The sequence below is a fragment of the Rhinoderma darwinii genome, chromosome 4 (assembly GCF_050947455.1).
Source record: "Rhinoderma darwinii isolate aRhiDar2 chromosome 4, aRhiDar2.hap1, whole genome shotgun sequence".
Classification (NCBI taxonomy): domain Eukaryota; kingdom Metazoa; phylum Chordata; class Amphibia; order Anura; family Rhinodermatidae; genus Rhinoderma; species Rhinoderma darwinii.
The window spans coordinates 395682329-395704494 of record NC_134690.1 but is presented as its reverse complement, the minus strand read 5'-3'; the positions used below and the strand labels follow the sequence as shown (position 1 = coordinate 395704494).

Below are 22166 nucleotides of genomic sequence, written 5' to 3'. Positions count from 1 at the left end.
AAGTTATATTTAAAGGGCTATGGGATGTCAAAGCTTAGCTCATTATCCAACCTCACCTCCAAGATGCAGTCAGTAGTAAGTCTTGTAGATATAAATAAATAGTCATCAAACTCTCTGATAAGGGTGGTAATGTGGTAATAATGGATAATAAGTATAAAACTGTGTACAAGGCTAGTTATATTTGGAGAAAAAAACCCATCTCAGTAGCTTGTCAATACATGAGAAGGTTCTAAGTAATAAGTTCATTTATATAAATTAGTTTTCCTTAATGTTTAAAAAGAAAATGCACCTTTTTTGGCCTACACAAAGTCCATATGGGGATGAGACTGACAAAGACCCTGCTACTATATTGTGTCAGAACGTCGCTGGAGTTTCTATATACTAATATTCCCCATAAACATGGTTCCAGACGTCACTTGGAGGGAACTGCTTGTGTACCCATAATTTATTGGTTTCTGAGGTTTTTCAATTTGAATCCACCCAAAATTACTTTTTGATTCTAAATCCAACAGCTTAGGGACTGCAATGGGAAGCGCATGCGCTCCCAGATATTGCCAAATTCTTCCTGTGCTGATAGGAAATCTGACAGCTTGGATATCCTATTGTGTAGATACATAGACATTTTAGATCTGTATTTGGCATCATGAAGGAATTATTTTTACAGACTGTTGGGTGTATATGTTTTTGATTGATGCTTTATTTTATGACAATTTGGCAGTTTTGTAGTAAAGTTCAGGTTGTTATTCAGGAACTAATGTAGTTGTCACAGCGCAGATAATACTAATCTAACTGCAGTGAAGCAGTCACTAGTAGATCTCGCAGAAGATAAATCAATAGTCATGAAACTTTCTGACAAGGGTGGAAATGTTGTCGTTTTGGACACTAATGGATAATGTTACTAACAAAACCGTGTGCTGAAACTTGAGAAGTCTTTGAGTGATCATTTTAATTTTATTTATCATTATTAAAGCAACTTTCCAGCAAAAAAAAAAAAGACACTTAGACTATCTCCAAATAAAGGAAATTAGGAATAATGAGATTTTAACAACTTTAGTTTATTACCTATAAAAAATTGTCAAACCTGCGGAGTCTGATTTATTAAGATATTACCTGACGTCATGGTTTTAATGCTGTTTGATGACGCTTTCGGAGGACAATATTTTACTGGTTGCGTGAATTTATTTATAGACTGTTGTAAACGTTTTTGTTAATATTTTAACAATTTAGTAGTTTGATAGCAATTGTGCATATGGTTGATTAATACTGATTACTGCTCATACTGATAGTAATATCAATACTGTTGTTCAGGTTGTTACTCAGAAGTTGTCACAGCATACCTAGTAGAGGATAAATCAATGGCCATTAAACTTTTTGATAAGGGGGGCAATATGGTAATAATAGGCAACAATGCATAACTTTAAGTAAAATCCTATATTGACTATTCTCAGAACTTTTGTCAGCGGTCTCATTCATTTAGATAGAGAACCTATAGATGTGCTCAAGGAAGGAAATTTGTTTGGAGCCATGGGTTGCGAGTAGAGATGTGGAGTCACTATATACTTCTATTCTGCATGTCCCATTCTCCACGCCAGACGGTTCTACCTGAGGAAGGGATTCCGTGCTTGTCACTGATTGGTTGGGCTTATCACTGATTGGTTGGGCTTATCAGTTTCCTTGCAACCTTGCACATTACAACTCTGGAGTCAACTTTCTTTGGACGATAGGAGCACATAAAAATAACGCCTCTTTTTACTGCATTTACCATGTAAAATGTTGTTGTTTCCGCAAATCTGTGTTTAGTGAGCAGGTACCAAAGATCCACAAACAAGCAACTTTACCACCAGGTTGTCTTATTATTTCAGGGAACAACAATTTAAGTGAACTAGCATGTAAGTTCATTGACCACATTTTGCGACCGTCATCAAACACTTGCTATGAGTAAGAACAGTTTGTTCGAAACGCGTTAGCGGTAACATGCCCTACCTGTGTCCTTCTGGACTTTTAAACATATGTCCTAATAAAGCTCTTTTTTACATTTTCAAATTGAATGTGCTGAGGATTTTCTCTAAATTTTTTCACTATAGTAGAAACATTACCTTCATACATTAAGGACTCGACTAATATTTTATAGAAAATTGATGGCATCTAACTAGAACCCAATATGATCCTGGTAACGTGTGATGTCGAATAATTCTATACATACATAAAACATATCGACGACTTGGAACGGCAAAGTTCTTTTTACACATCCAATTTAGAGGATGAAATGTTTGTGTTTCTGATTACATTACTTCAATTTGTTCTCACTCAACTTTTTTGTATTCCGGTCTACTTACAGCTCCAGGGCACAGCTATGGGAGCTGCATGTGCGCCCTCATATACCAACCTGGGCCTGTGGGAGAGACATATCTTCCTCACCAATCTTCTGCAATCTTCAATCATTCTGACCACAGTGGGTCTCTTAGCCACAATTGGTACTTTTATTGGGACATTTTTCAATTTGTGTTGACCCAAAATTATTCCGATTCCTACCAACACCTTGGGGACTATGATGGGAACCCCATGTGAACTCATGTATGCTAACCTCTTCCTGTGCCGGTTGGAAGACACCTCATAATTCTCTGATCTTCTAACAGCTTAGAATTTGTATATATCCTGTTGGGCATATACATAGATTTAGACATTATAGTTCTATATTTGGCATCAAGGCAAAGTTATTTTTAAAGGGCTATGGGATAATGTATATAGTTTTGGTTATGATTTTATGACAGTTTGGTAGTTTTGTAGAAATGATACATATATGTTTAATAAATGCCCTTAGTTAGTGATACTAATGTTCAGGTTATTACTAAGGAACTGGAGGAGATGTCACAGCTTAGCTCATTATCCAACCTCACCTCCGAGATGCAGTCAGTAGTAAATCTTGTAGATCTAAATAAATAGACATCAAACTCTCTGATAAGGGTGGAAATTTGGTAATAATGGATAATAAATATAAAACTGTGTACAAGGCTAGTTATATTTGGAGAAAAAAACCATCTCAGTAGCTTTGTCAATACATGAGAAGGTTCTAAGTAATAAGTTCATTTATATAAATAAGTTTTCCTTAACCCCTTCGTGCTCAGCGGCGTAATAATCCGTCATGCTAAGTGTATCGTTAGCGCTCAGCGACGGACTATTACGTCGCGGGGAAAATGCATCGCCATTTTCCCCCGGCGCGTGCCCGAGCTGTGACAGCTGCTGTTTCCGACAGCAGGCTATCACAGCTCAATACGCCGGGACCTGCCGCGATGGTCCCGCCTCCACGATCGCCACTATTGGTCAGTTAGTGAGTAACTGTCCAATAGTGGCGATCAGTCGCTTCACTTCCTCTCCCTGACCTCACATCCGCCCTGACGTTCAGAGCGGTTGTGAGAAAGAAGAGAAAAAGTGAAATAAGAAGTTAAAAAACAACTTTTTTCTGCTTCCCACCTCCCCAATCCACTACCCAGTCCTGTACCCTTCCTCTTTGTGTTCCCCCCATGTTTTGGTCAGTGATCTCCTATCACTGACCACTTCTTAGGCTTCAGGACCAATTTCTTGGTCCCTGGGGATTATTTTTTTTCTTTATAAAACATATAAAACCCCAAAAAATCTAAAAATGTAAAAAAAAAACAAAAAACTTAATTTAGACAATTTAACTGGTTAGTTTAGTATTAGGGTTAGTTAGTGTCAGGGAACCGTCAGAAAGCGTAGTTAGGTATAGCGTCAGGGAATTTAGCGTCAGTAATCCATCACCGTAGTTAGATCTAGCATTAGTGGTCCATCACCGTAGTTAAGTTTAGCGTCAGGGAAGCTCGGAATAATCTAGATAGGTTTAGTGTCAGGTACCCGTCAACGTAGTTAGGTTTAGTGTTCGGGAAGCTCGGAATAATCTAGTTGGGTTTAGTGTCAGGGAATAGTCGCCGTAGTTAGATTTAGTCCCAGGGAAGTTCAAATAAAATCTAGTTAGGTTTAGTGTTAGGAACCCTCGCCCTAGTCAGGTTTAATGTCAGGGAAGCCCACTCGTTCTATAAAAACATCAATATTTTTGGCTGGTTTAGGTAGCAGCCTATTGTTCCAAGTTAAGGAAGGAAGCAAACATGTCCCAACGGACATTTAGTGCCGAAGAGGCATATTCATTTCTTGCCTCCGACACAGAGTCGTCGGGTGGTGAGACTCTGTTTTACTTATCCACCTCCTCATCCAGTGATGAAGAAGAGGAACCCCCTAGGAAACGCACCAGGACCACCACTGCAGTTGAAGCCCCCGAGCGAAATGACCCCATTTGGACCCCCACACCAGACAATTATGAGCCCCAAATCCCAGAGTACACGGGCAGCTCAGGGATAAAATTTAATACGGCAGAGCTCAGTGAAATGGACTTTTTCAAGTTCTTCTTCACTGATGACTTTATAGATCTTATGGTCTCCCAGACTAATTTATATGCCCAACAGTATATTACTAAGAACCACACATCATTTTATGCCCAATCACACAGGTGGACCCCTGTAGATGCAGCAGAGTTGGGCAAGTTCTTGGGACTTCATTTGAACATGGGGATTCTGAAAAAGCCATCCATTAGGACCTACTGGAGCACAGACATCTTATACCACACCCCGATGTACCGTATGGCCATGTCCAGGATGCGTTATGAGGCAATTCTTCGCTTCCTATATTATGCTGATGAGCAGTGCCCACCCCGAGATGACCCCAGTTTTGACCGTTTGTACAAACTGAGACCCCTATTAGACCATTTCAGTGCCCGGTTTGCCCAAGCATACACTCCCGAGAATTGTATTTTTATTGATGAGTCCCTGGTACATTTTAAAGGGAGGCTTCAATTCCGCCAGTACCTGCCGAGTAAGAGGGCAAGGAATGGCGTGAAGATGTATAAGCTGTGAGAGTGCATCAGGGTATACATATAAATTTAGGATATATGAAGGGAAGGACAGCAGTATTCAGCCTCCAGAATGCCCCCCCTTACTGAGAATTAATGCAAAAATTGTGTGGGATTTGGTGCACCCACTGCTGGACCAGGGTTACCACCTCTACCTGGATAATTGTTATACCAGCGTCCCACTCTTCAAGTGCCTCGCTTCCAGAAGTCCTGCGGCATGCGGCACTGCTAGAAGAAATCTGAGAGGCCTCCCTAAGACTCTGCTTGGGCAAACAAGAAGGGGTGAGAGCAGGGCACATTCTAGCAGCAACATATTGTGTGTCAAGTACAAGAGAGATGTCCTTGTATTGACAATAATACATGGCCACACCAGTACCCATGTACCTGTATGAGGTACCAGTACAGAGACCCCCAAACCAGACTGCATCCTGGACTACAATAGGTACATGGGAGGGGTGGACTTGTCAGATCAAGTCCTGAAGCCCTACAGCGCCATGCGGAAATCGAGGGTGTGGTATAAGAAGCTGGCCGTTCACATCATACAGATGGCATTGTACAATGCGTACGTGCTACATCGATGTGCAGGCCAGAGGGGAACTTTCCAGGAATTTCAAGAGGTGGTTATCAAGAACCTAATCTTTAGGGACCAAGAAGAGGGGGCACCCAGTACTTCTGGAAGCGAGGCCACATGCATCGTACCAGGGCAACACTTTCCAGGAGAAGTTCCCCAAACTGGCAAGAAGGGAAAAAGTCAAAAGAGGTGCAGTCTGCTGAAAGAGGGGGATAAGGAGGGAAACAATATACCAATGTGACACGTGTCCCGAAAAACCAGGGCTCTGTATGAAAGATTGTTTTTGAATTTATCATACATCCCTTAATTTTTAATTAACCCTGATGCACTCCGCACAGCTTATCCCCCTCATCTTTCCCTTCTGAGCCCTGCCGTGTGCCCAGGCAGCTGATAGCAGCCACATGTAGGGTATTGCCGTACCCGGGAGAACCCACATTACAGCTTATGGGGTGTACATCTCCGGTGGCGCATGCTGGGCACACTATATCGGACACTGACATGCCATATATATATATAGAAAATTGCAAATCTCACTCTGCACCATCTGCTGCGCATTATCTTTTACACAGTACCTGTGGGGTCAAAATGCTCACTACACCTCTAGATGAATGTCTTAAGGGGTGTAGTTTTTAAAATGTGGTCACTTCTCGGGGGTTTCAACTGTACTCGTACCTCAGGGGCTTCTGCATACATGACTTAGCACCAGAAAAGCTCCAGTAGGCCAAATGGTGGTCCTTTCCGTCTGAGCCCTGCCATGGGCCTAAACGGCAGTTTATCACCACAAATGGGGTATTGCCGCACTAAGGACAAATTGGACAACAAAATGGGGTATTTTGTTCCCTGTGAAAATAAGAAATTTTGATAAAAAATTACATCTTATTGGAAAAAATTTCATTTTTTAAAATTTCACAGCCCAATTCAAATAGGTGCTGTGAAAAAACTGTGCCGTCAAAATGATAACCATAAATGAATTCCTTGAGGGGTGTAGTTTCCAAAATGGGGTCACTTCTGGTGGGTTTCCATTGCTTTGATACCTCAACACCTCTTCAAACCTGGCATTCTGCCTAAAATATATTCTAATAAAAAAGTGGTCTCAAAATGCGCTAGGTGCTTCTTTGCTTCTAGGGCTTGTGTTTTAGTCCACGAGAACACTAGAGTCACATGTGGGACATTTCTAAAAACTGCAGAATCTGGACAATACATACTTAGTAGTATTTCTCTTGTAAAACTTTCTGTTACAGAAAAAAATAGAAATTCAGCAAGAAAAATGAAATTTGTACATTTCACCTCCACTTTGCTTTAATTCCTGTGAAACGCCTGAAGGACTAAAAAACTGTCTAAATGCTGTTTTGAATACTTTGAGGGGTCTAGTTTTTAAAATGGGGTGTTTTATGGGGGTTTCTAATACAGCTGAACAGGTACCTTAAAAAAAGGCTTTTGAAATTTTCTTAAAAATATGAGAAATTGCGGTTTATGTTCTAAACCTTGTAACGTCCAAGAAGAATAAAAGAATGTTCAAAAAACGATGCCAATCTAAAGTAGACATATGGGAAATGTGAACTAGTAACTATTTTGGGTGGTATAACCGTCTGTTTTACAAGCAGATGCATTTAAATTCTGAAAAATGCTATTTTTTATAAATGTTCTCTAAATTTTGCAATTTTTCACCAATAAACACTGAATATATCATCCAAATTTTACCACTAACATAAAGCCCAATGTGTCACGAGAAAACAAACTCAGAATCGCTTGGCTAGGTTTAAGCATTCCGACGTTATTACCACATAAACTGAAATATGTCAGATTTGAAAAATGGGCTCTGTCTGAGTCTTAAGGCCAAAACAAGGCTGCTTCCTTAAGGGGTTAATGTTTAAAAAGAAAATTCACTTTTTTTGGCCTACACAAAGTCCATATGGGGATGAGACTGACAAAGAAGCTATTTATCGGAGGACAATATTTTACTGGTTGCGTGAATTTATTTATAGACTGTTGTAAACATTTTTGTTAATATTTTATTTTTTAACAATTTAGTAGTTTGATAGCAATTGTTCATATGTTTCATTAATACTGATTACGGCTCATACTGATAGTAATATCAATATTGTTGTTCAGGTTGTTACTCAGGAGTTGTCACAGCATACCTAGTAGAGGATAAATCAATGGCCATTAAACTTTTTGATAAGGGTGGCAATATGGTTATAATAGGCAACAATGCATAACTTTGAGTAAAATTTTATATTGACTATATTCTCAGAACGTTTGCCAGCAGTCTCATTCATTTAGTTAGTGCTCCTATAGATGGGCTCAAGAAAGGAAATTTGTCTGGATCCATGGGTTGCGAGTAGAGATGTGGAGTCACTATATACTTCTATTCTGCATGACCCATTCTCCATGCCAGACGGTTATACCTGAGGAAGGGATTCCATGCTTGTCACTGATTGGTAGGGCTTATCAGTTTCCTTGCAACCTTGCACATTACAACTCTGGAGTCAACTTTCTTTGGACGATAGGAGCACACAAAAAACTCCTTTTTACTGCATTTACCATATAAAATGTTGCTGTTTCCGCAAGTCTGTGTTTAGTGAGCAGGTACCAAAGATCCACAAACAAGCAACTTTACCACCAGGTCGTCCTATCATTTCAGGGAACAACAATTTAAGTGAACTAGCATTTAAGAAACACTTGCTATGAGTAAGAACACTGTTTGAAATGCGTTAGCGGTAACATGCCCTACCTGTGTCCTTCTGGACTTTTAAACGTATGTCCTAATAAAGCTCTTTTTTAACATTTTCAAATTGGACGTGCTGAGGATTTTCTCAAATTTTTTTCACTATAGTAAAAACATTACCTTTATACATCAAGGACTTGATTGATATTTTACAGAAAATTGATGGCATCCAACTAGAACCCAATATGATCCTGGTAACGTGTGATGTCGAATAATTATATACATACATTAGACATGTAGACGGCTTGGAAGCGGCAAAGTTCTTTTTACACATCCAATTTGGAGGACAAAATGTGTGAGTTTGTGATTACATTACTTCAATTTGTTCTCACTCAACTTTTTTGTATTCCGGTCTACTTACAGCTCCAGGGCACAGCTATGGGAGCTGCATGTGCGCCCTCATATGCCAACCTGGGCCTGTGGGAGAGACATATCTTCCTCACCAATCTTCTGCCATCTTCAATCATTCTGACCACAGTGGGTCTCTTAGCCACAATTGGTACTTTTATTGGTACATTTTTCAATTAGTGTTCACCCAAAATTACTTTTTTATTCCAATTCCTTCCAACACCTTGGGTACTGTGATGGGAAGACCATGTGAACTCATGTATGCTAACCTCTTCCCGTGCCGGTTGGAAGACACCTGATAATTCTCTGATCTTCTAACCGCTTCGAATTTGTATATATCCTGTTGAGCATTTACATAAATTTAGACATTTTAATTCTATATTTGACATCAAGACAAAGTTATTTTTAAAGGGCTATGGGATGTCACAGCTTAGCTCATTATCCAACCTCACCTCCGAGATGCAGTCAGTAGTAAGTCTTGTAGATATAAATAAATAGTCATGAAACTTTCTGATAAGGGTGGAAATGTTGTCGTTTTGGACACTAATGAATAATGTTAAGGTCAAAACTGTGTGCTGAAACTTGAGAAGGCTTTGAGTAATCATTTTAATTTTATTTATCAATATTAAAGCAACTTTCCTGAAAAAAAAGACACTTAGAATATCTCCAAATAAAGGAAATTAGGAATAAAGTGATTTTAACAACTTTAATTTATTAACTATATAAAATTGTCAAACCTGCTGAGTCTGATTTTCTTAAGATATTACCTGAGGTCATGGTTTTAATGCTGTTTGAAGCTTTCTGAGGACAATATTTTACTGGTTGTGTGAATTTATTTATAGACTGTTAGTTGTAAACATTTTTGTTGCAATTTTATTTTTTAACAATTTAGTAGTTTGATAGCAATTGTTCATATGTTTCATTAATACTGATTACTGCTCATACTGATAGTAATATCAGTATTGTTGTTCAGGTTGTTACTCAGGAGTTGTCACAGCATACCTAGTAGAGGATAAATCAATGGTCATTAAACTTTTTGATAAGGGTGGCAATATGGTATTAATGGACAACAATGCATAACTTGCAGTAAAATCCTATATTGACTATATTCTTAGAAGTCTCATTCATTTAGTTAGAGAACCTATAGATGTGCTAAAGAAAGGAAATTTGTCTGGATCCATGGGTTGCGAGTAGAGATGTAGAGTCACTATTTACTTCTATTCTGCATGACCCATTCTCCACGCCAGACGGTTATACCTGAGGAAGGGATTCCATGCTTGTCACTGATTGGTTGGGCTTATCAGTTTCCTTGCTGCCTTGGTCATTACAACTCTGTGGAGTCAACTTTCTTTGGACGATAGGAGCACAAAAAAAAGCCGCCTCTTTACTGCATTTTCCATATAAAAGATTGCTGTTTCCGCAAGTCTGTGTTTAGTGAGCAGGTACCGAAGATCCACAAACATGCAACTTTACCACCAGGTCGTCCTATAATTTCCGGGAATAACAATTTAAGTGAACTAGCATGTAAGTTCATTGACCACATTTTGCAACCGTCAGTAGAAACACTTGCTAGTAGTAAGAACACTTTGTTTGAGACGCGTTCGTGGTAACACGCCCTACCTGTATCTTGGACTTTTAAACGTATGTCCTAATAAAGCTCTTTTTTTAATTTTCAACTTGCATGTGCTGAGGATTTTCTCAACATTTTTTCACTATAGTAGAAACATTACCTTCATACATTAAGGACTTGATTGATATATTACAGAAAATTGATGGCATCCCACTAGAACCCAATATGATCCTGGTAACGTGTGATGTCTAATAATTATATACATACTGTACATTAGACATGTCGACGACTTGGAAGCGGCAAAGTTCTTTTTACACATCCAATTTGGAGGCCGAAATGTGTGAGTTTGTGATTACATTACTTCAGTTTGTTCCCACTCAACACTTTTTGTATTCCGGTCTACTTACAGCTCCAAGGCACAGCTATGGGAGCTACATGTGCGCCCTCATATGCCAACCAGTTCCTGTGCCTGTGGGAGAGACATATCCTCCTAACCGATCCTCTGCCATTGATTGACAAGGTCTAATTTTGGGGCAGATACATTGATGATATCATCATGATATGACAGGGATTGGTGGAAGAATTAACCACTTTCATGGAGTCTTTGAGCACCAATGGGAAGAATATCAGACTCACACATAAGTGGAGTAAGACAAACATTGACTTCTCGGATATAAATTTTTAGGTGGATGAGATCGGATCATTCATTAGGATCTACAGAGAAAAGACACAGTTGTTAATTCATTATTACATGCATACTCATCGCACCACAAGAAACTTATACAAAGTATCATCATTGGCCAATTTCTGAAACTATGCACATGGAGGAATTCTTTGAAACTCTGGAAATAAGATCTCGTTTCAAAGAGAGGTAATATCAAGAAAGATGGATACGGAAGGGCTACGAAAGAACTAAGAACTCCAGAGGAAGTGACCTGCTATCCTCAAAATCAAAGGAGAACGACATTTAGTTAAGGTTCATTGCTCATTTTAATTCTAGATCACAGGGAATGCCCAAGGTTTTAAGTAAGTCCTGGGACATACTTACAAGTGAACCTACTATACATATATATCTACCCAATAGACCGCCGATCACGTATCGCAGAGCAAAAAATCTGCGTAATACATTGGTACAAAGCCACTATCGGCAAAGCCGAGAGGCTGTTCGGATCAAGAGGGCCAAAATGGGGCTGTAGATCCTGTGCTAGATGTGTTGTCTGTTCTAACATCGACACAGCCGCTATCTTTTGTTACTCTAATCACAATAAAGAATATTAAATCACTCATCGCGTTTCCTGCAATACTATAGGGGTAATATACTTTGCCACCTGTCCATGTAACCTGATATATCTTGGCTTAACATCTCGCGAGTTACGCAGAAGGGTTAGGGAACATGAACTGGGCATCATCATTGCAGAGGTTGAAGATGATCTTTCTAAATTAAAAACAATACCCAAACATTTGAAATTACACCATAAGGCTGGGTTCACACGACCTATTTTCAGACGTAATGGAGGCGTTTTACGCCTCGAATTACGCCTGAAAAGACGGCTCCAATACGTCGGCAAACATCTGTCCATTACTTTCAATGGGTTTTACGGTGTACTGTTCCCACGAGGCGTAATTTTACGCGTCGTTCTGCAATTACGGCGTGTAAAATTACGCCTCGTAAAAAGAAGTGCAGGGCACTTCTTCAGGCATATTTAATGGAGCGAAATCCCATTGAAGTCAATGGAAGTTGGAAAAAAGAGTTTCCAGGCGTTTGGCACACATTTGGAGCGTAAGGGGTGTTGCCTAACCAGCCATTTTGAAAGGCCAGTTTAGGGGTGAAGCAAGGTGTTTAAAAAGGGAAGAAGCAGGACGTTCAACATGCCACCCAGAGCGTACAACAGGATGCACATCGATGTGGATGCCCTGATAAGCGTTCACTGCAATAATGCAGTTTGTTTTGGAGTATCCATGTTTTTAGGGCTAAAACTGTTTGGGTAAAGCTGCAGACTGTATACTAGAGCAAACGTGTGTCTAGACAATTTTATTAATGTTAGGTAATGTGTTCCTTACATGTGCGTGTATTCCTATACGTTATTCCAATTTACCTGCCACAATGCAATGTATCCAATGTTTGCAACGCTTTGGAAGCATGCATGTTGTTTGCAAGATGTACAGATGTCATTTTGCACACTCAGAACTCACGGCGTATGTGCTGCAGTTAATAACGTGACACTGTGTTTCAATGTGGTGATTGTATGTATTTCAACACTATACCTGTATTGCCTTATGTTAACTGTGTATGTACATTTTAGGTGGATTTTTGCCTGCATATTTGGGACTACTTTATGGTGTGTTAAAGTGTGTCACAAATGTCCACTCTGGTTGTGATTATATTAAATGATGCGCATTTGTTTGTTGTGTGTTTGGAGCACAGTATCGTGTAAACCCCACACAATTGCTCCTTCCTTGCGTATCCTTGCATGTACAATCCTCGCGGATACCATTACGCACTTTACAACACGAACTAACCTTAGTAGGTACATGTTCTTAAAGTGTTTGTGGTGTAAGGATTCTAAATCACTAGCTTTAGGAATTTTTCTAGTGGTATAGTTAGCATTTTGACCCCACAGTTTTTTTTGCAGAATTTAGTGGAAATAGACTGAAGATGAAAATCTACTTTTTTTCGGAAAAAACATAGAATTTTTTATTTTTTACAAGGAATGACAGAGAAAAAGCACCACAACATTTGTAAAGCAATTTCTTCAGATTACGGTAATGCCCCATATGTGATTATAAACTACAGTTAGGACCCACGGCAGGGCTCAGAAATGGAGGAGCGCAATTTGTAGCACAGATTTTGCTGGAATGGTCTTCAGGTGTCATGTTCTGTTTGCAGAGCTCCAGTACAGTGAAGTGACCCCATTTTGGAAACTGCACCCCTCAAAGAATTTATGTAGGGTTGTGATCACTTTTATGACCCCCATAGTTTTTCTGGCTTGCAAAATAAAATGTTACATTTTTTTCAAATGCCCCATTTTTTTTGGCAGATTTTTCAGACACAACATATAAGTGAAGTAAAGTGCCTCAATATTTATTGGGGTATTTCTTCTGACTTTAGAAATACCCCCAAAGTGGTCTAAATATGTTGTCTGGACACATAGCAGTGCCTGGAAGTGAAGAAGCACCACAAGGATTTTGAGGCCTTATTTTTACTTGGATGATTTTTAGACACAAGCATAGGCCTAAAAAATTGTGCAGATCATACACATATGTTATAGTATTAGGTATTCATCTAGGGGTATAATGAGGGTTTTTAGTTTTGTTACACAGGACGGGGGGACAATTTGGGGGCTGTATTGTCCTGTCCTTCCCCTCATAGATCCGGAAAGCATATGTGTATCCGGTCTCAGACTCACACAGCTTGTAGACCTTGATCCCGTACCTGGCGCGCTTATTGGGCAAATATTGGCGAAACTTCAGCCTACCCTTAAAGTGCACCAGGGGTTCATCAACTGAAATCTCTTTGTCGGGGGTGTAGATTTCAGGAAACTTTCGGGAAAAAAAGTTTAGGAGGGGCCTAATTTTAAAAAGTCTGTCGAAATTGGGGTCATACTGGGGGGGGGGGATAGGGAGTTGTCACTGAAGTGCAGAAATTTTTGGAGGGCCTTAAAGCGGGGTCTGGTCATTGTATTGCGGTACAACGGACAATGATATAAAATGTCCGTAGACCAGTAGGATCTTACTTTGGGCTTTTTAGTGAGACCCATGTTGAGAACTAACCCCCAATATTTTTGCATTTCTGCACAATTAGTTGGTTGCCAACGATTGGGCTGGGCATAAAATGAGTTTGGGTGTTCGGCTATAAATTGGTGGGCGTAGATGTTTGTTTGGTCCACCATAAGCTCTATCAAATTGTCGGTAAAGAACAATTTGAAATATTCAATTACAGGCAGTCCTTCCGTCTGCACATTAATTCCTGCTGCAGCAGTAAATTCTGGGATTTGGGGTGTGTAATTGGTTGGGGGTGACCAATCACTGCTGGCAGTACCAGGGTCAGGCAGAACGGCAGTTTTAGGGTCAGGCAGAACTTGGGCACTAACCCTCCTGCGACTACGAGGAGGTTCATCGCTGTCACTAGAGGAGGAGGACGAGAGAAAGAACTCTGGTTCCTCACCACTCGCTGAGTCCGTATCGGATGCGATCATGGCATACGCCTCTTCAGCGGTGTGACGCTTCGCAGCCATTTTATTAATTTGTGTGTGTATATATGTAGTTTATACACACGTAGCTGTAACAACGTTACGTTGTATAACAAAGATTTTATTTATTTTTTTCACACTAAAACACTAACTTACGCTGAAACACTACCGTATATGGCGGCGTATAAGACGACCCCCAACTTTTACCCTTAAAATATAGAATTTAAGATATACTCGCCATATAAGACTACCCCTCTCCCAAATGAAAAAAAGTCAGATTTAATTTCAACATGATAATTTTAATTCAAATGCGTATGACATACATGTACTGTATTTAGCAGCAAAACTGTCACTTATAAACATAAGGCTGTTTCAAACATGTACGGTAAAGCTAAAACTTTGCAAAACAAATAAGAAAGTAAGTGCCGGACAAGTCCCTGGTGATCATAACTGTAAGCTGCGGTATTTTAACAGGTCTTGCTGGCGTGACAGTTTCCCTTTAAAAGCCTTCAAAATCCTCCTGTTCGTCATCTGATATCATAATTACATCAATGACATCTTGTGATACATTCGTAAGGCAGTCATCGTATGGATCGAATTCCGTGTCAGATGGTGCGCTTTCAGCTTCCTCTACTTCCTCTTCATCTTGCCACAAGTAGTCGTCCTCCATACCATCTAATGAATTCGATATGCCGCACTTCTTGAAAGACTTGATGACTGTTTCTTCATCAATATCATTCCAGGCTTTAATGACAAACTGGCACAAAACATCCAGCTGTGGAGCACGCATGTTTCCTCCTTTTGTGAATGACTTTTCGCCGCTAACCATCCATTCATTCCAAAGTTCTCGAATGCGATCCTTAAATGGCTTGTTTAAGCACACATCCAGCGGCTGTACCAGCGATGTTAATCCTGCAGGAATAACTGCAGCATGGGTGTTTAATCTTGCAAGCCTCTGCTTTGTGCTAGGAGTTAAATGAGCCCTGAACATATCCCACACTAGTAGACTAGATTTTTGAATTAGTCCACCTGGTCGCCTGCTCCACACATTCTCAAGCCATAGCTTTACCCCTTCTTCATCCATCCAGCCTTTTTCATTCACATGCACAAAACAACCAGGAGGGAACTTGAGTTTTGGCATTGTTTTTCTTTTAAAAATGATCATTGGTCTCAGTTTGGCGCCATCAGCTGTGCATGCTAATACCACTGTAAAACTGGACTTCTCATGCCCTGTTGTTTTAATTAAAATTGTTTTTTCACCTTTTTGATGGACAGTTTTATTTCCAACCATATCAAAATTCATTGGAGTTTCATCCATGTTTCCAATACTACTTAACGGATAGTTGTGTTTAGTGCGCTGTTTTATTATGTATCGATGGAAACTATTTATTTTGTTATCAAGGTCTGCAGGTAATTTTTGGGCAATTTTCGTCTTTTGCCTCAGTACCAGATTATGCCTTGTCATGAATCTAGTACACCAGGATGCAGTGGCCTTAAATCTGTTGCTCTGATCTGGGTTAGATTTGGCCCACTGAAGTGCAAACAGGCGTATTTGATTTCGTGTCACTACATAACCGTTTTGGCGATGCTTATTCACCATATCTGCTACATGTTTTTCGAGTTCTGGCCAGTGTGGGGTGCCTTTTCTTAATGCACACTTACCCCTTGGCATATTGTTTAATGCTTTTTCATTTACTTTCCAGTCCCGAACCATCTTTTCTGTTACTCCATACTGTCTTGCAGCAGCACAGTTATTATGCTCCCTGGCAAAATTTATAACTTTAAGTTTGAAACTGGCTTCATATTTCTTTCTTCTTGCTTGTTGAGCCATGATGGGGGTTTGACTGTTGGACATTTTTATACTGTACTGTATGTACCGTACTGTTGCTACTGTGTGAACAGGCACAGAAATACTGGTACTGTAATATTACTGTATGTGGTGTACCCAGTGCTATTACTGTAGTTACAGTATAAGAAAGAGGGCTGGGCAAGCAGGGAGAGCTGACCAATCTAAACAGGATTTGTACAACAACCAGCCAATCACTGCAAGCTATGGTACGGTATGTACAGTGCCATACCAGTGATTGGAGTGCTTGTTGTACAAATCCTGTTTAGATTGGTCAGCTCTCCCTGCTTGCCCAGCCCTCTTTCTTATACTGTAACTACGGTACTGTAATAGCACTTTGGAGCATTAGTGCATCCATCTGGCCTGCCCTTATACCCCTCTTAACACTGCAAACCCCACCCCCCAAGCATGTGTGAGCGCTTCATAGCAGTAGCGCATCATTGCCCCTCCATATACCCTGTATCAATACTAAAACCTTCCCGACTCCATTATTAGCTGTCTTCAAACCCAAATGTCGTCGTCCCCCTTTCGTGCAGGAGCGCTTCACTATGGCCATTGTATACTGTAGTACCATACTCATCCACCGGCGGCAGGACCCAGGACTCTCTGTCTCTTTGAACTCGCGCATGCGAAGATAGGCTGCTTCATCGCGCGAGATCTGAGAGGCAGGGAATGAGAGGAAAGGGCGGGCCAGAGAGATCTACGGAGGCTTACAGGATCTTACAGAGATGTTCCCTGGCGGCTAATACCGGCTTCCCTCAGATCCGTGGCGGATTCCGTGCATCCCGGGAGCCTGTGTACCGGACTGCAGGCTCACAAGGTAACACACAACCTGTGTATAAGACAATATCCGGCATATAAGACGACCCCCTACTTTTGACATTTTTTTAAGGTTTTAAAACGTCGTCTTGTACGCCGATATATACGGTAAGATTTTTTTTTTAGATTTTTTTGTTTTTTTCACAAAACTAAACACAAATAGTTTTTTTGGGGTTTTGTTTTTTTTATAACACTTAGTACCACTTACTAACTGACACGAACGCTGACTAACTGACAAGTGACGAGACTGACAGTGACGGATTGACACTAACTGACTGACACTAACTAACAAGTGACGAGACTGACAGTGACGGATTGACACTAACTGATAAGTGACGTGACTAACAGTGACGATTGACGCTGACAAGTGACGCGACTAACAGTGACGGGTTGACACTAACTGCCAAAATGACGCTACGGATTGATGCTAACTGACGATACGGATTGACACTAACGCTATAGCGCTACAGATTGACGCTAACAAATTGGATGAAAAAAAGAAAATCTCCCTTATACACTGGGAGGTGTTGTGGTCACACACTAGGAACAGGGAAGAGGGAAATTAGGGGTTGATTCTTTTTTTCACTTTGTGTGGGGCACACCACACGACACAGGCTCTGATTTCTCCAACTTCTCTTCACCTACTAAGAGATCAGAGTCTGTGTCCGGTATTTTTCACCCACCCTGGGTGAAAAACGCACTGTGATTGGTGGGTCTGAACAGACTCACCAATCACCTCTTCTATTGGTTCCCTGCTGGTCACATGGGACAGGAGGGGGGGTCACATGGGGCATGGGACAGGAGGGGGGGTCACATGGGGCATGGGACAGGAGGGGGGTCACATGGGACAAGGGGGGGGGTCCCATAGTAACTGTTTCTGGACTAATTTCAAGTCCAGAAACAGTTTTTAAAACTTTATGTGCAGAAATGATGTAATCTGTGAATCTGTACAGATCCACCGATTATATCGATCGCCGACATTGGACCGCTTTTACGGGTCTAATGCCGGTAACTAGGAAGTGTTAGTTGTCAGGGGAGGGGGTTTTACCCGCCCCTTTATCCGCCCCCGTGTGAGAATGAACTATGATAGGTGGGTCTGTTCAGACCCACCTATCAATGCAATCGCCGGCAATAGCCACTGCTATTGGTCCATTGCCGGTGACATGAGGCATCGGGTAGGGAGGGTGAGTATCTATAGTAACCGTTTCGGGACTTATTACATGTCCCGGAACGTTTTCTTATACTTTATGTGCAGAAATGTAATCAGTGAATCTGTACAGATCCACCGATTACATCGATCGCCGACAATGGACCGCTTTTACGGGTCCAATGCCGGTGACTGGGGAGTGTCAGCTCTTGGGGACAGCTGTCCCTGCGGTTCCCGGTGCACACTGCCACAGTGTGCAGCGGGACCCACTCAGTAACTGTACGTCCTTGTGCGCCAAGACACTGGCAGCAGGGACGTACAGTTGCGTCCTGGTGCGCCTAGGGGTTAATGAGGTTGTGGCGTTTGATCGGCAAATGCTGTGTATGTACGGAACAATGTTTTAGTGATGACAGTCTGGGACACCTATGAGGTGCAACCAAAATGTACATGCATACAAACGAATCTTAGCAGTGTGGTGTTTCTGGCACATTTGTGTTTCAAAACAAACACCCAAATCAAGTTCCACTTCCAGAAAGGTATACTATCATGTTTTGGTATTGAGTGTTTTTTTTCCTATTATTTCACAGAAAAAGATCTTCAGAATCGGTGGAAGAGTGTGCGGGACCGGTTCCAGAGGCAGATTCGTAAGGCTGAGAGGAGTGGATCCTCTCCCTCACAAGTATCGCAGTGTCCTTACCATCAGCAGCTGCTGTTCCTCCTGCCCAACAGGGCACTACGCCAGTAAGTTTGGGTACATTTCCTTCACTAACAACACATGCTGCTCATTTGTACGCATAACTTTACAGAATACATATTGCTGTCATTTTGGCCAGGTTAAATCATGCCAGACCATTTTGGAATGTGGACTTCCTAATCCCAAAGACAACTGTTGTTTGTCATTTTATGGTTTCCTCATGATGGCGACGTTGGAACTTCCTCTTCCTAATATGCAATGTGGGTGGGTGTGGAGATGTCCAGATAAGTTGCTACATTTTAGAGAGCATACATGTTCATGTGACCCCCTAAATGGCATGCTCACTGTAACCTACGCATTGACGTGATTCCAAAAAACTCAGGTTCCCCCTGTTTACATTGTACCACAACCCTGCCAGTGTCATGAAGGAGGGGAGGATTGTGGGTTGCTAACCATTGCAACCAATATTTATTGGACAACTACATGTGTCATGCAAGTTGTCATGCTCGCAAAGTAGAATTAGCAGGTACTTCTCCCCTAGGTGTTTGTTGAAGGAATGTGTTTCATATTATATGTGCGATTTTTGGATATGTTGTTGTTGGCAAATAGTTCCCACGCAAATACACATGTTAGTTGCGGTCACAACAGCCATTATTATTTTTTTGTTACTTTACCCTAGATCCGCTGGAAACGTAGCAGCTCCAATGGAAGGGCACCCTGATGAACACGAGGAACAGCAACAGAGGGAGAGGGAACCCACTCCATCTACCTCACATCAGCTATCTGGAGAAGCGGAGGGCCCCTCAGACGATGACGCTGGTCCTTCATGGCTGGGCACAGCAGCTGACGTGTCGGACGACACCTTGGAAACACCTGCTGCTGCCCCTTTGCCAGTGGCAACCGCAACATGTCCGGCTCCCCGCACCCGCCCACCTTCCACCCGACAGCGAACTTGAGGAACCCTCCGGACAATGGACAGGCAACTCAAGGTCGAGTCAGACGCCATGTCCTTTATCCGGAGGGTCGACGGGGATGACAAGTTTGATTTTTTTGGCTATGGCATAGCCTCTCGTTGCCGTCGGCTGCCACCCGAAGTAGGCCAGGACGTCATGACCTATTTTCAAGCGGCGATTGCAGTCTTCGAGTTTGCTGTCAACATGCCCCCGGTTGAGGACCCTCAATAGGTCAGCGGGCCGTAGACAGGGGCGTCCACATATGGCCCACAGCCCCACCTGGCAAAATGCCTCCACCCAAATCGAGCCACCAAACTCCCCGCCCTCCCATTCCAATCCCTCTGCTGGTTCCCACTTTGTCCAATCCTTCTACCCTTACCCACCCTCCCAATACAGCACAACTGCTTATCAGCAAACTTACCCCCACCTTTTCCCCCTGCCTCAACCTATGATTCTCCTCCCCGATTTACCCACATGTAATAGACCTTTTATCTGGGTGGAGGTTATGTTAATATCTGTTTGAAGACTCTTGTTCATATTGACACGGAACATCCCTGCCTTTCAAACAGGAGATGGTGTTTGTGGTAACGTGTTACCTTTGTTATTTGCCATTTACTTGATACCCTCTGAAACATGTCACATGTGTTTTGTTCTCAAAAAAGGGAGCCTAGAAGAAACACTACAAAGTAACGTCCAAGGAAAAATTGAGACAACACATACATTTTTGGGTGTGAATGTTCTTTTTAGTTTGTGGTCAAAGTGTACAACGTGACAACCAAAAATTTTTTTTTTCCACACCAACACAAGACATGGCAAACTAACTATCACACATAGTGCATACAAAGGGGGGAAGGATGTACATTTTGCATTTTTGGCACTAATTCCTCCTGGAACCAACATATCGACTTGGATCGGCTGCTGAACACTCTGGCTGGAATCCTGCCGGGGCACTGCACCTTCGGGACTCATGAAGTAGTCTGTGAAGGAATCTCTCACCTGTACGCCACGGTTGGATGGTCTTCCTAAGCCCCAGTTGATATGGGTGTCACGGAAAGCTGTCTGTGTCTCCACCTCCACTTCACCTCGCTCGTGATCCCTAACATAGTTGTGGAGAACACAGGCAGCTTTAATGACCCCATCAACTGTGGAGGCATCCAACTGAAGGGCACAGGTGAATACCCTCCACTTACTAACCATGATCCCAAAGGTGCGCTCCACGAAGTGTCGTGCCCGGCTCAGCCTCTCATTGAAGACCCTCCTCCGGGCATCTAGTCTACTCCGTGGGTATGGGCGCAGCAGGTTGGGCATCAGTGGAAAGGCCTTGTCCGATACCATCACGAAGGGAACTGGATGCGTGGTACCCGGAAGAGGTTGGGGTGGAGGTAGAGTTACCTGATCTAGCAGGATTTGCTTCCCTAAATCCGAAGTCAGTAGCGCCCGGGAGTCACCAGTGCTTCCATATGCGCCGACGTCAATAACAACAAACTTGTACGAGGCATCAGCCACCGCCATCAGGACCACAGAAAAATACTTCTTGTAGTTGAAGTAATGTGATCCTGACCACGGTGGCTGCTGCACACGTACGTGCTTACCGTCGACGGCGCCTATGCAATTTGGGAAATTGGCCACAGATTGAATGCCTGCTGCCACCTGCAACCAAATCTCTCGAGTCGGACTGGGCATCACGATGGGCTGCAAATACTGCCAGATCACCTGGCATGTGAACCTGACAATTCCAGAAATAGTTGATTTTCCAACCCGGAATTGCAGGTGCAGGAATGAATAACTCTCCCCTGTTGCAAGAAATCTGTTAAGAAAAGAAAACTAGAATTAGGAAAAAGTAATCATAATGGAACACCAGCATAACTTGGACATTGAGATAGGAAAACCATTAATGACTTAGCATTCGATTTACATCCACCATACTGCAAAATGTTTTACAAAAGACTTTTAAGAATTCCTAACACACCGCAACGTGATCAGCTGCCTCTCCACAGGACTAATGGCCGTGTGCATAACCGTATCCTGCCTCCTCAGATGGACGGACAGAATCTCCTCCAAAGTGTCAAATGGCGGTATTGTCATCCGACAAAAATCATAAAATTTTGGGGGAAACCTGTAGAGGCATACACATTATAAGTCATCCACAGACCCAAAAGGTATAAAGTTTCCGACCAAATGAGGTTTACAAAAGGCCCATTAAAAGCCACATGGACTAACATAGCATGTGCAACATACATACATTAATGCTCCCCAAATGAACACGATGTAACCCCAATTTGTAACGTCAATATGTCTTCTGAATTTAACGTTGCATTGTCAATTGAGGTTACACACATAAAACCAGAGGTTGCAATCAAGACAGTTGTTAGTCAACAAATT

The 22166-nt window shown here is 41.8% G+C and overlaps 2 protein-coding genes across 3 annotated transcripts in view; one reads left to right on the top strand and one right to left on the bottom strand.

Annotated features, from left to right (window-relative positions):
• Nucleotides 1–22166, top strand: part of TAF1A (TATA-box binding protein associated factor, RNA polymerase I subunit A) — a 471716-nt gene that overhangs the window by 164640 nt on the left and 284910 nt on the right. The window lies entirely within an intron of this gene.
• POGK (pogo transposable element derived with KRAB domain) lies at nucleotides 14825–16156 on the bottom strand. The gene has a single exon (XM_075863764.1). It carries the CDS (start codon nucleotides 16154–16156, stop codon nucleotides 14825–14827), a length of 1332 nt encoding a protein of 443 aa, XP_075719879.1.

What these genes read in the sequence shown, in the direction of transcription:
- POGK (XM_075863764.1), bottom strand. Translation starts at nt 16,156, where the DNA reads ATGGCTCAACAAGCAAGAAGAAAGAAATATGAAGCCAGTTTCAAACTT.